Consider the following 14,972-nt stretch of genomic DNA (forward strand, 5'->3'; position numbering starts at 1 on the left):
ATGGCATATGTTCATCAAGACAATAAAACAACTAAGCCGTTTTATGTAGAGCCATTAATACCGATTTTTCCCATCTATTCACAGGCTCGATAGCAACATACGAGTTTACGCACTCAGTGGACATACGACTGTGTTGCTTATTGCAAAAAGAAGACAGACAACAGATGGGCGCCAAAAGATTGCGAGGAGCTTGCACGATGGTCGTATATTTGTGATCAAGGTAAAAAAAAAAAAACAATAAATATAAAATTCAATCGATGTGCAAAAACCAACAAAACCAGAACCGCAAATACCAGTTTTGAATAAACAACACAACTGCATGGTATACATATAATAAACAATCAAGAAGTTTTTATTTTTTCAGTTAAAATAGGCGCTTTTACAGGTCTGTGTTTTTGTCTATATAATCTAACCATTCTGTTGATTGGTTCGGCCACAGCCAATGGCTTGCGATATAACATGTGATGGTCGGCCCCATTGATGACTATCTGTTGAGCGTTAGGAAAACGCTGTGAGATTAGATTCTGTTCAGATTTCGCCCAGGCCTGTGAAGGAAGCACAAGTTACACGTACATGTATATTAATAAAGTGTTACAATAAAACGCTAACACATTAATTTCGGCACACATAAAATAAACGTATTATATTTATTTTATTTTATTTGATCTGACTGTTATTAACGCCTTACTCAAGAATATTTAACTTTCACGATAGCGGTTCGTGGGTGAAGGAAACAAGAACGTTCGAAGTAGACCACCGGCCTTGGTGAATTACTGGCAAACTCTCCCGCATGTCACGTACGACATAATTTTGAAATACAGGAGATTTCAAGTGAACTTCATGCAAGACGACACAAAATACATCGTCGATCGCTCATTACTACAAAGAGCCAAAAACAGGAGAAAGCAGGAAAATTTTCAAAATTCCTTTTTGAAGGATTTGAACCAAGAACTAGTGTCAGGTAGCAATTGAAAGGCAAGCGCCTCACCCACATAACCTTCCTCCTAAATTCATCCCACCAACTATGACTCGGAAACTTTTATACATGGTTCCACAATGTTTTCCAAACTTTTGGTAAATCCTCGTTAACACAATGCAAATCGCCTTCCGAATAGCAAAATTCAACAAATGCATCATTTAACAAAGTTGCAACGTATGAAGTGACATTAAAATTTAGCTGAATGCTATCAGACGGACGGAAACAATAGAGGACGTTCTATTTTCATTTTTCTCTTCCGATGCGACAAGTCGCTTCGACAAATCGTGAAGAGTAAATGTTTGAAGTGTACCATCACCAATCACCTGTTTGAAGTGTACCCTCATACATTACTTATTTGAAGAGTACTCTACTAATTACATGTACTTGCTGGAGGAATATGTGTATTCGCCTTTTTAAGTTGACTGTTTGAACCTGTTTGAAGCGCACCTTCATCCATTACCTCTAATCTTGTTCAGTTGAATTGTACCATCACTCATCACATGATTAAAGTACACTCTCATGTATTTCCTCTTTGAAGTTTACCATCTCATCACCTCTTTGAGATGTACTCTCATGTATTACCTGATTGAGGTGTACCATCACTCATCACCTGTTTGAAGTGTACCCTCATCCATTATCTCTCATCTTGTTCAGTCAAGGTGTACCATAAAACATCTCCTGTTTGAAGTATGTCCTCATGTATTCCCTGTTTGATGAAGTGTACTTCATCTATACCTGTGTCACCACTTGTTTGAAGTGAACCATCACTGTATGACCTGTTTGAAGTGTACCATCACTGCATCACCTGTTCGAAGAGTACCATCAGTGCATCACCTGTTTGAACTGTACCATCCCTGCATCACCTGTTTGAAGTGTACCATCTATACATCATCTGTTGAAAGTGTACCCTACTTGATGTGTACGTGTGCTCACCTTGTTCAGTTGACTTGGCAGTTGTTCATCGTAGTAGTTGCCCGTCATGATCATTACTGAGATGTTACCAGGAAACTGTTTCATCCTCCTCACCAGTCTGCAGCACACAAACAACAACAGAGCATTTGCAAGTATTGTTCGATTATTTTGTCGGAGTGTAATTCTATCTAAACATCATTGGTTACAACAAAAGATTGTGAGTATCAATGCCCACCAACCCTTCATTTTAATAGCCACAAAGAATATCACAACGTAATGTCATACATGTAAACTCGAGTATATTCAGAGGGAAACATGTCATTTCACAAGCGTCTCATAGTTACGTGTGGCCCTTGCCAACTACCACACAGTGCTCTGGTCTTTCTTTCTGTGCCGTATTTTTTTATATACCCTATTCCCCCAGATAAGCATTTTGCTTGCCAAGTAAACATTCTGCTGGCCAAATAAACGCTCTGCTGGATAAAAAAATTGTCCTGGCCAAATAAACATTCTGCTGGCCAAATACACGTTCTGTTGGCCAAGTAAACATTGTCCTGGCCAAATAGACATTCTGCTGGCCAAATACACGTTCTGTTGGCCAAATAAACATTGTCCTGGCCAAATAAACATTCTGCTGGCCAAATACACGTTCTGTTGGCCAAGTAAACATTGTCCTGGCCAAATAAACATTCTGCTGGCCAAATACACGTTCTGCTGGCCAAGTAAACATTCTCCTGCTCAAATAGACATTCTCCTGCTCAAATAAACATTCTGCTGGCCAAATAAACATTCTGCTGGCCAAATACACGTTCTGCTGGCCAAGAAAACATTCTCCTGCTCAAATAGACATTCTCCTGCTCAAATAAACGTTCTGCTGGCCAAATAAACATTCTGCTGGCCAAATACACGTTCTGCTGGCCAAGAAAACATTCTCCTGCTCAAATAGACATTCTCCTGCTCAAATAAACATTCTGCTGGCCAAATAAACATTCTGCTGGCCAAATACACGTTCTGCTGGCCAAGAAAACATTCTCCTGCTCAAATAGACATTCTCCTGCTCAAATAAACGTTCTGCTGGCCAAATAAACATTTTTGCTGGCCAAACAAACATTCGGCTGGTGCAATTCACATGCCCGAGACCAGGTCCCTTCGCAATGTTTTCATGTTAAGCGTTCATTAAATGTGATGACAACACAGCATTTTAAGTAATTCTAGAGCAGTATTTTTAGACCAGTCTCTAAAAACACACCATTCTCTAAAAACACACCATTCTCTACAGTTGCTATACAAGTACATTAAAACTATGCACACTAAAGGAACCAGACTCCCTTTAAACATATAAGCTTCACAGATATGCCTGAAAATACAAGTAAGAACCTGCCATTTTTAAAAAACACCGTCGGAGAGAAAAATCGCAATTAAGAGTCATATTGTTTATGTTGTATAATAACATAAATAAACCACAGCGTAAAGAGTAAAACAAGAGCAGTGACGACAGTGTGAAAGTTGGCAAATGGTCACACCTAACCGTTATTAAATGACCCGAGCCCACGAGGACAACATTTGTTGTCGAAATCGAATTTTCGGATCCCTTTGTCAAATGATCCCGAATAGCGTTCCATAGACGCTGATTGGTTGATGTAGACGACAACGATCTGAAAAGATCCAGACTGCCCGCAGTCGAGTGGAATTTGTTTCTAGATTTATTGTTGCCCAAAATTGAGCGGAATCTTTAGATCAAGTATTCCAGACACAGGATTTCTTGTGGTTACCCGCACACGAGTAAATTTCGCGAATTTTTTGTTGTCTGTATTAATAAATATCGTTTTCGACAACAAATGTTGTCCATGTGCGCTGGTATTTACGTGGCGCAGGGTTAGTTGCCACATACATGTAACTTTAACATTACCATTTCGGTATTCAAATCCAAAATACTTCTTAAAAGCTTTTCGCACCTTAGATTTGCATTATTTCACATGAACACCTACCGTAACTGGTCAAATGTTTCATTGATAAAATGATGTTCGTCAACAACTGAGCTCATGTGGCGCGGGTGACACAGAAGATGTTTCTGTAAAACAAACAAAATTTAGCCTGAATTATTTCGGAGCAGGGTTAGAAACAGATCTAAATGGCCACAGCCATTTTGTTCTGCTTGACAAATTTATAAATCAGCTGAATCTGGAATGCTTAAGAGATCACGAGATCCGCCATGTTAGAGAAATCAAAAAAAACTATGTTGCGTCACTCGTACACTAAGGACATATGGCTAAAACGCAAACAGTGATGACGTCAGCGGAGACAGCTGCCTTCTCGGGTTATAGAAGTAAATCCCATCTCATTGGTTAAAACTGATATTAAAACATGGCGGCACATGCGTGTGTGCTTCTGCTTACTCTTTAGCTTTTTGCGTTATCTCTGTTATGCAACATCACAAAAATAAAAAGATACGCCTTTTAAACTTCCTATGGAAGACTTTATTGATGCATAATTATATTTTTGATCTAGAGTCATTTGGCCAGCAGCCTGCAGATGGCGTATGATTTCCCCCTGGCTCTGCTCGGTTTCTTCCACCATATTGCTGGCTGCCGTACTATGAGTGAAATTTTCTTGAGTACCGCGTAAAGCATCAATCAAATAAATAAAAAAACCAATTTTCTTCCTTTAAGGGCCTTTACTTCTTTGGTGAGTAAGCCAGACACGCCATTTTTTACTGATGCCCAAATCAGACCACCTGACTTCAGTTCTCACCTGTCTGTTCACGATCTCCTCAGGTAAGTCTGCTAGCTGCAATGGCTGATGAACCAGCCCCAGGAGCAGGGCAATTCGGGTGAGCCCCACTGCCGCACCCAGTTGAAGAGACTGGAATGAGGGTAACAGGTGACCAAACCTGGAGAAACCACAGAAAGGAAATCTGCTTTTTAAAGAAGCTCATTAAAATCCTTATAAGACATAAACAGATACACGTATGTGGTAGGATACGGGGCGAAACCTGGGAAAACATAGATACCTGGTATTCTAAAAGAGATTAATCATGGAGAGAAATCTGTTAAAACACATGAACATGCAAAATATTCATATAAGGAGATATCTCACAAAAGAGGACTACAAACATGACGAAATATGGACAGCAACCTGCAGATGGTCATGAGTTTCCTCCGGGCTTCGCTCGGTTTCCTCCAACCATAATGCTGGCCGACGTCGTCATAAGCGAATTATTCTTGAGTACAGCGTAAAACATCAGTCAAATAAATAAATAAATAAATAAACATGGACGGGCATATTTACCTGGTAAGACGTTTGAAAGAAATATGGGAAAAACAATGAGGGAATTTAGAAGAAAAAATATGGAAAAAAATAGAGACCAATCAGACACATTGAACGTAGGAAACAAAATGGGTCAAACATTGGTGGAACTTGGTAAAACGTCAGGCAAAATCTGGAAAAAAACATATATGTCGTGGGATACCTGGGGACAAAAAAACTAAGAAAACTATACTACCGCAGCCATTTAAGAAACACCTTGGATAAATCTGATTATTAAGGTCAAACTAAAGCCGGTAGGACTCAAGCAATTCATCATCTAATATGACTGAAAATGGGTTGGGAAAACAAATACTACATGTACCGGTATCTTATCTTCAAGACATTTTGGGGAGGGGAGGGGAGGGGGGGCGGTATCTGAAGAGCCTTCAACTCTGTTGTCAAGAATGTTTCACTTATACAACAGCAGTCACGGTTATGGGTAGACGAAAAACAGAATGTCAGCAAGAAACCACTACCGTCGTCAGGTACTTGACAACCCTCCTAACTGAAGCGACCTCACTGACCAAGGGCCAGGCAACACTTCATCTCAGATTTTTAAAATTAGAATGACCACATTTAAAACATATATTGTAAATCACACATACTGTCTCAACATACAGGTGCATGTATAACAGACAATGCCAACGTTTTCAAAAGTTCGTCCAGCTCATGCTGGCTTCCTCCCTGTTGGTGCCTGGGAAGGTCTACCAGCAACCACCAGATGTCGGGGGTTTCCCCCAGGCTCTCACCCATTTCCTCTCACCATAATGATGGTCTCCCTCATATAAGTGAAATATTCTTGAGAATGGGGTAAACACCAATACATCAAATAAATAAATACATAAATAAATATAGCTACTTTCAATCTGTTATGTTATGATCAAATTTGCCCCTGTACACTCACCAAAACTGTGACCAGACACTATTTTGTTGTTTAAAAATGTCTTCAGACAAAGGATTGATAAGGACCAGCCCGGCTACATTCCTGAAGGAAAAAAACAGAGACTTATGCCTTTTTGCAAATACCAAATATATGAATCACATGTATATGTGTGTCATATACTGTGCCTTCTCGTGGCAGTGCAATAATGTGCCGCCAAAGTGCTGCCACCACTGAAGTCTTATGCAGAAGACACCAGACATGACTCCCCACTCAGCCACATTATACTGACACCGGCCCAACCTGTCAAGTTTGCTTGCTCTATCCTTTCAGTGCTTGCCAAGCAATTACTATTTTTAAAGTCTATAGTATTACCTGACCCAGGTTTGAACTCAGGCCTGACAAAGCAGACACTCAACCCACCGGGCCATAGGAGCACTATAGCATATATGTGTACATATATGTGTGTAATACTTACCCTTCATACAACTGAGTGTAAAACTCTGCTACAATTGCCCCAATTTCTGCCCCAACCAGAATGAATGGCACTTCCTGCTGACTAGCCTGCGTGAACAACACTGTGAAATCTTCCACCATTCTGCTCAGGGAAAAACATTATCAAAAATCAAAAACCAAATCAAAACTTTCACAAAATTCAGGTTACTGTGCACAGTTTGGTGTGGGATGTGGGGTGAGTTGGTATTAAAGTAAGTGCTACAAGGTAACATGAATAACAAGGAAATTTAGTTATGCCTGAAGATTAACGAAGTTTTGAATGAACATGGCTTAACGCACATTTAGGCAATATTTTAGCAATATATTGGCGAAGAATTTTTGAAGAATGGCTTTACTTATATTGATCTTCTGGAAGAGTTTACACAAAACGTCTCCTACGTCTCCATTCTGACATGACAGACTTACGTTTCTGCTGAGAATGGCACCATCTTGTCCCTGAAGTTCTGGTCAGCTGCCTGTGTGTCTTCAGGCATGTCAGGTGAGCTCATGTTCTGTAAATACAAACCTGATTCACTGACTGACTGACTGACCTAATGCTTGATTCATTGGATTATTGGCTGGATTATTGATTTTTATTTATATATTTATTTTAATTTAATTTTATTTACTTGTTTATTTGTTTAATTTAATATGTTTTTTAATAATTTAATTTGTATTTGATTATCTACCTGTTCGTTTCAATTTTACTTGCTTTAATTTAATTTGTTTTAATCTAATTTACTTTAATTTGTTTCAATTCATTTTATTTAAATATCTTCAATCTCAACATGCTTTTTATGTCCAGTCAGACACTAAATATTTATTTACTTATTTATTTATTTATTTTGATTGGTGTTTTACACCATACCCAAGAATATTTCACTTATACGCTGGCGGCCAGCATTACGGTGGGAGGAACCCTCATATAGTTAATAATAGCAACAGTTAATACAATGAGTTTGCACAGTGCAAAAGATAAATGGAATGTAAAAAGCTGCATGTCCAAGTGTAACAACTGGATGCCTAAAAAAAGACCACACAGACAGGGATTGACAAACTTGATCTCATGGCCTCATGACTTGTTCATTGATTGAGAGATTGATATCATGCCCGACTGGCTGGTTGATTGATTGACTTATGGACCTGGTGACTGCATGGCTCTCTGACTAAAATAGAGGCCTGGTGACCGCATGCTACTTTATTTGATTCCTTGATTATTGACTCAGTAACTATAGTTCATTAACTGGCTCACTGACCTATTCAATGGTTGATTAAAAGACTGACTGGTTTAGTGTTTATTAATATCACCAATGCGGTCGCAGGGGGTTCAAGTCCAGCTTGTATTGGCTGTTGTACGTGGCAAAGTCTGTGAGCAACCTGCAGATGGCCATGGGTTTCCCCTGCTTTCCTCCCACCTTAATGCTGGTCTCCATCATACAAGTGAAATATTACTGAGTATGGCATACAACACCAATAAAATAAATAAATAAATTATTTGACTGAAACTGATGGGTATACTATTAATCTATTTCAGAGCATGTACTCACCCTGCGAGGTCTTTCACTGAAGCCCAATCCTGCTCTATCATACACACACACCTACATCACAACAAACAGAAATTCATCTATACAATTATTTTATTTATAAATTATTTATTCATTTCATTTTGTGTTTGAGTTCATGGGAAAGCCTGACAACAGCTTGCCAAAGGTTAATGGGTTTTTTCCAAGGCGCTTGAGTTTCTTGACCATCGTCGTATGAGTGAGGAATTCTGGGGTAAGACAATCAATCATGATTACATGTATGATCATCAATGCTCACTATACTAAAATTATCCATAAGCGAATTTTTATGTAAAAATATCTGATTAGACATAATTAATGCAGCTAACCCTATTCCATTGAATACATATAAACACCCCTTATAAAAGACTTCCAAATTTGAATTCAATTAAATCAGGGAAAAAAATTCTACACAAATGGGATAATGAAAACAGTGTTTGAATAATGCCTCAATGTATAACAAAAAATTAGCCACTTTATGATTTGAACTGATGCCCAACTTGTTTACCTTTGTGACTTTTGCAATCAAAGGAACAGCCAAACTCCACACATCTGAGGTCATCCCAGTTGGGGCATCAAGGATAACTTAGAACAACAGAAGAAGAGCCATGAACATTTTTCCTCACAGCTTATACCATTTTCTGTTCATTTCAAAAAAATTATTAATTATTAATACGTATTAATTATCAAGACATAGTACACCTGATCCACCATCAAAAGATCTATGATATTTAGAGATTTTACAGATTTGGTTATAACCTTTTTGGAGCCCTCACTGACCAGCTTTAACTATTCATCTTAGTAAACCCTGACCACAGAGGTCTCATGTTTGACCTGTCTATTAAAATGTGATAAAAAAAATTAGGCTCACATACCCACCTTTTGATTTATATTACACACTCTGTGTTTACATCTTCCTACTCCTGCTGATTTAAAGTATACGAGACACAAAACTGTACATACACCTGCTGATTTATGTAACACAAAACTGTAGATTCTCCTGCTTAGTTATGTGTGACACAAAACTGTACATACACCCGCTGATTTATGTGTGACACAAAACTGTACACACACCCACTGATTTATGTTACACAAAACTGTATATACACTCGCTGATTTATGTGTGACACAAAACTGTACATACACCCACTTATTTACATGACACAAAACTGGACATACACCTGCTGATTTATATGACACAAAACTGTACATACACCCACTGATTTATGTCTGACACAAAACTGTACATACACCCACTGATTTATGTCTGACACAAAACTGTTCATACACCCACTAATTTAAATGACACAAAATTGTACATACACCCACAAATTTAAGTGTGACACAAAACTATGCATACACCATCTGATTATGTTTGACACAAACCTGTACTTAGACAGGTTTGCTGATTTACATGTGGCACAAACCTTCACCTTTTGATTTATGTGTGAAACAAAATTTACTGTGCCTACATGTACATCTGACTGATTTATGTGTGACACATAACTGTCCCTCCAACTGATGATTTATGTGTGACACATAACTGTCCTTCCAACTGATGATTTATGTGTGACACAAAACTGTCCCTCCAACTGATGATTTATGTGTGACTTGTGACAGTACCTGTTGGAGTGCCTTTTCCCTTACAGGACATGAATAACTTCTGGCCCCATCCAACATCATAAAGTTGACCTTAAAACAAATGTTAACAGATTATCATTATAAAAAAAAATATGAATATGTATAAATGTGCTATTACATAAGAATGACCAATCAGTTATGTAGTTCTGCTACAAATAAAATGTTCCAACTCAAGCTGGCATCCGATCCGGTCGTACATTCTGCCAGCAACCTGCGGATGGTGATGAGTTTCTTGAACCCGGGTATCCTCTCACCATATTCATGATAATGCTGGCCACAATAGTATAAGTGAAATTTTCTTGAGTATGCCATATAACACCAAAAAGATAAATAAATAAACAAAAACAAAAACAAAAAATGCCTCATAGACCCAAGGAAGAAAACAGTGTTCAGATAGGAAAATTGCCTCCTAAATGAAAAGACAAAATGACACAAGTATATAGTTATAACTTTAACTGTAAAATTACCAAAAATGCACATTTGTAAAATTATGATAATTAAACATAATGATCCCAAATAAATGCAGGTGTGTATGAAGTCAATGTATGAGAGCATTAATTAAAAAGATAGCCCGAAACACGCTAACTATGCTTCAGCAAATTCACATGGGTGGGTCCTGCTCATATCCAGAAAACTGGAAGAGGTTCAGGTATTGTGCAGAAGACTGGGACAATGGGATGTTAGGTCACAATTAACAATTTGCTTGTTCTGAGTAACAATTTTAATTTTGTGTTGGTATATCACTTGTTTTGTTTTTTATTTTGTTTTCTTATTTTGTTTTTTTATTATTATTTTCTCAAAAATGGAATCTATGGGTATTAAATTCTAGAGATTATTTATCAAAGATTTTGCAAGTGATTCTGTCTTCTTAACTGCCAAGTTTATTAAGAGACATTAATAGATTATAAAACCACTGAATAATATTCCAAATGCAGCAAAGCCTTTAAAATGAAACAAATATACATCTATACTGTAATTCTTCAACCTTTTTACATGTTTGTAAGGTGTTTATTCAGGCAGATTCTGAAGGCACTATTCGGTGCCTTACTGACAAAAATATACTTTTTGTGAAGCCAGCAAATCCAACCTATTATTTTTTTCTCCAAAAATCAAATTGAAAATGTGCTAAAATTGCCATTCTGAAAGTTGCCATACGCGAACATGTTGAGGAATTATGGTATGTTGACTAATGTAAAGACTTCTGAGTAAAGTGTTTTTTTAGCAGATAGATTAGGTTATCCCAGATAGACAACTTTTTAATTTATGCCCTAGGTCTGCATGCAAGAAGATATAAACTGAAACACAACCATGATCTCAGATCTCATACATGAATACTCATTTATCTATGTCAATGCAACATGACATGTGAGAGGACCACATTTTCAACATGCAAAAAAAGTAATATGTTATATTTAAACTGTAGCTAATTCAGTCACTATTTGTTTTTTTCTTTATTTATTTACATACCAGTTCATTTATACATTTATTTAGTTGACGTCTATTTATTTATTTATTTGATTGGGATTAAACCTGTACTCAAGCATATTTCACTTATACGACAGCAGCCAGCATTATGGTGGGAGGAAACCGGGCAAAGCCCGGAGAAAAGCCACAACCATCTGCAGGTTGCTAGAAGACCTTCCCATGTATGGCCAGCATGAGGAAGCCTGCATGAGCTGGACTTGAACTCACAGCAACCATACTGGTGAGAAGCTCCCGTGCCACTGAGGTGCACTGGTATGCTAACCCCTTCGGCCACGTAATAAAACACCAATCAAATAAATGAATAAAATACAACCATCTGAGCTGAGGAGACCCCCATCTTTTCCTCATGTAACTTACAGAGATGTCAGGCCTATGTAAACATTCAAATTCTCAATTTCCCGTCAACAATGATAACCTCACCTTCAGGCATAAGCTCGGCCATTTCCTTCTGTAAGGCTGCATAATTAAGGAAGGGTGGAACGATCAACAGAACAAAGATAATTTTTGCCAGCGTTGTTAGTCGCCGGTACCATGGTTTTTTCTTGGCAGAGCTCCCTTTCTGTGGAAGAGAACAAAACACATTGATGTCACCACAAATTCTATGACCCCATATCACAACTCCATGTATACGTAGGCCTATACATCTATCGAACTGTGTTGTGTTTAAAAATTAAATCACAAGAAAAAAATCAAGAAAGACTGAGGAATTGCTGAAGAATATTTCACTTTTATACAGCAGTCAGGTTGCAAAATTGCCTAAGCTGAATGCAGGCATACAGTTATTTCGTTCACGTTCAACATTACCGTATACCGGTATCAAGTCTTTAAATATTTTCGTGTCAGATGGGGCAAATAGTACAGCAATATAGAGCGTATTTATTGTTATTAAATATCCTACCCCCTCAGTCATGTGTAGTTTTACTGAATCTTTTATCTAACAAGCACATCATCAATTCCAGAAACATGAAAACACGCGTTAACCAACCTGTTGTTTTGATTGATCGCCCTCAGCATTACGTGTTGTTGTTGTAAGAACCGGTGGAGGCACGCGATCACGGCCTTGTGTCAAGTTACCTCGCTTCCGCATGTCATGTAGTAATACCACACTTACTACTGACAAAGTCTTTTTGAAGTTCGATATAATGTGCGTTTTGTAGAATATATTTGCGTAGTCCTCCTTACGCCACGTACATGATTAGCAAAACTCATCCGCGATCACGAAGTCCATCTGTTGCGGCTGCGTCCAAAGGGAATCCCCTCTGGGCTTCCACCCACGTGGTACAACGTAGCGAGGGGTTCCCCGAACTGGTGACGTCATTAATCAAATAGCAACATCATAACAGTTTAGAAGTGCTCGGTTGGTAAACTTTATGGAAGACGTAAAAGGGTAAATAAATGTTTTCTTTAAATATTAAATAAATAGATAGACAGTTAATTTAAGTACTGGAGCGAATTTAGATGTCGGTACAAAATTAAAGTGAGATACATATATACACATGTTTTCTGAACGCGAATAGGTTAAAAAGTTGATTTTGTTTTCATTTTGATATTGGTGTTTTTTAGGCTACTGTTTTCTGTGAGTTTGTGGTTTTACCCTAAACCCCGTTTACCCTAGGTAATGTCCGTTGGCCAACACTCATGAATGACGTAGCAAGTACATTTTGGGCTTTAGACCCTACTTCTTATCGCTGTGTAGTCTATGCTATATGTTACATGTTACAATGACAACTAACACAGTTCAAGGATACATGAAACAATTGGTGACCTAACATATAAATCTACAGTTTTCTTCTTGTGGCGTAATAATGGTTTTAAAATACAGTTTTCTTATAAGTCCCCATGCAGCGGTCAATCCGGAAATTAAGCAGCCTGCTGTGGTGACGTTAACGGTTATAGCTGTCAAAACCGTCGTCTGCAGGATTCAAGAATTTATCCCGCATCAAACAAAATACTCCACTCTTCATTGGACAACAACTATCACCCGATCTCTCATGCCAGCCAATCAGAAACGATTCTGAACCCCTTTAAATCGTGTGAATATCTACACCATCATTTGTTTTTTATATTTTGTTTTTACCATGTAGAATTTGAATTTGAGAATTAGAAATAAATGATAATAAAACTTTATTATTACAGTACATACATTTACATACAGGCCATTAATCCTGTGACAGACTGCTTGAAAAAATGTTGAGAAAAGTTTGGGCGTAGATGTTCAGACGAGCAGAGAGGTCTTTTGCCAGAGTCGTTTTTATTTTATGATTTATTACTCAATCATAAGTGTGTATATATGTATATTTCATAAGGCCAACTAATTCTGTATTGATTTATTTGTTTATTTATTTGATTGGTGTTTTACGTCGTACTCAAGAACATTTCACTTGTACAATGGCAGCCAGCATTATGGTGGGAGGAAACCGCGCCGAGCACGGGGGGAAAGTCATGACCATCCGCTGGTTGCTGCCAGACCTTCCCACGTACAATTCTGTATTGAAGTGATCATTATAGATCACATGACCGTATCAGTGTAAAGGAATATGGTGTCAGTTAGCTACTCAGAAACTTAGGGTTAATTTATTTATTTATTTGATTGGTATTTTACGCCGTACTCTAGAATATTTCATTTATACGACGACGGCCACCATTTTGGTGGGAAGAAACTTGGCAGACAGACACGTATAGTAATGCTCATATAGGTGTCCGTGTATAAACCTTTAAATTAGTAGAGACATTTGTAAAGGTTGTTTTTTTTTTGTCTTTTTTTTCTGAGGGTTGTTGCTGTTTTGTTTTTGTTTTTTTGTTTTTTTTTTGTTTTTTTTCCTATTGTTCTATTGAGAATATTGTTAATCTCCTGGTATATGTATTTTTCGTAAACTATTTTCTTTTCTAAAAAGCTGTAACCTAAATTAAGTGTTATCACGACATATCATTGCGCCTGTCTGTTCAGTTTCCAAGTGTAACAGCCATTGTTGATTCCCCTGTACTTTCATATATATCTCATTTATTTGACACATTTAGCAGCTTTGTGGCATGAAATGAAATCACTAGAGGATAGGAACTCCGAGAAGAGGTACAGAAAACAGAGGAGGCGAAAAGCGTCCAAGGAATAGAAGGCAAGGATCAGTGAAAATCACGAAAGGACAGCGATGCCAGAAAATGGCTGCAATAACCCATGAGTCTAACATGTTTATAGCTAAGGTGATAGAAGACACAAGGAACGCTACGAAAGTAAACGTCTATCCGAAAAAGACGGATCCGGATCTGAAGGTAGTAACCACAAGAGAAACCGTGCAAAGGTGAATGCCTGACCTTGAACGCCTGACCTTAAAATTTGCTATACATTTAGCTTAGTGATGAAAAATATCACAAAATATTTCTATTGTAGTAATATTTAAATGGCGTAAAGAATATGACACGACACGTAAAAATGATAGGTAAAATTGCAATAATAATGTTTCATATCAAGATTCTTGAGCAGCGTTTTAAAAAAAATCATAAATGATACCGAGTTCAGTGGTTTCGTGAACATAAGACAATTTTCCCAGGTCATAAGTGTCAGAATTAATTTGTTTTTGTTTCTCTTTGTTTTTCAGCGCAGACATCGGGCACAAATCAAAGGTTCGAAGTACCAGACATCATACTGTACAAAGACCACACAGACGAGAAGAAAATCCTTCTTGGAATCCAAAGAATGACTTTTCCACAAACATTT

At 37.7% G+C, this 14,972-nt stretch overlaps 1 protein-coding gene across 1 annotated transcript; it reads right to left on the bottom strand.

Moving 5' to 3' along the window:
* Positions 1-283: 283 nt before the first annotated feature.
* LOC135463405 (uncharacterized) lies at positions 284-12,349 on the bottom strand. Its single transcript, XM_064740665.1, has 12 exons — positions 12,246-12,349; positions 11,681-11,819; positions 9,758-9,826; positions 8,643-8,719; positions 8,120-8,170; positions 6,999-7,084; positions 6,556-6,675; positions 6,102-6,182; positions 4,643-4,781; positions 3,880-3,962; positions 1,913-2,009; positions 284-545 (listed from the first exon to the last, which is right to left on the bottom strand). Exons 1-12 carry the CDS (start codon positions 12,345-12,347, stop codon positions 342-344), a joined length of 1,248 nt encoding a protein of 415 aa, XP_064596735.1. The 5' UTR covers positions 12,348-12,349; the 3' UTR covers positions 284-341.
* Between the last annotated feature and the right edge of the window lie 2,623 nt (positions 12,350-14,972).

Source organism: Liolophura sinensis, chromosome 3 (assembly GCF_032854445.1).
Source record: "Liolophura sinensis isolate JHLJ2023 chromosome 3, CUHK_Ljap_v2, whole genome shotgun sequence".
Lineage (NCBI taxonomy): Eukaryota > Metazoa > Mollusca > Polyplacophora > Chitonida > Chitonidae > Liolophura > Liolophura sinensis.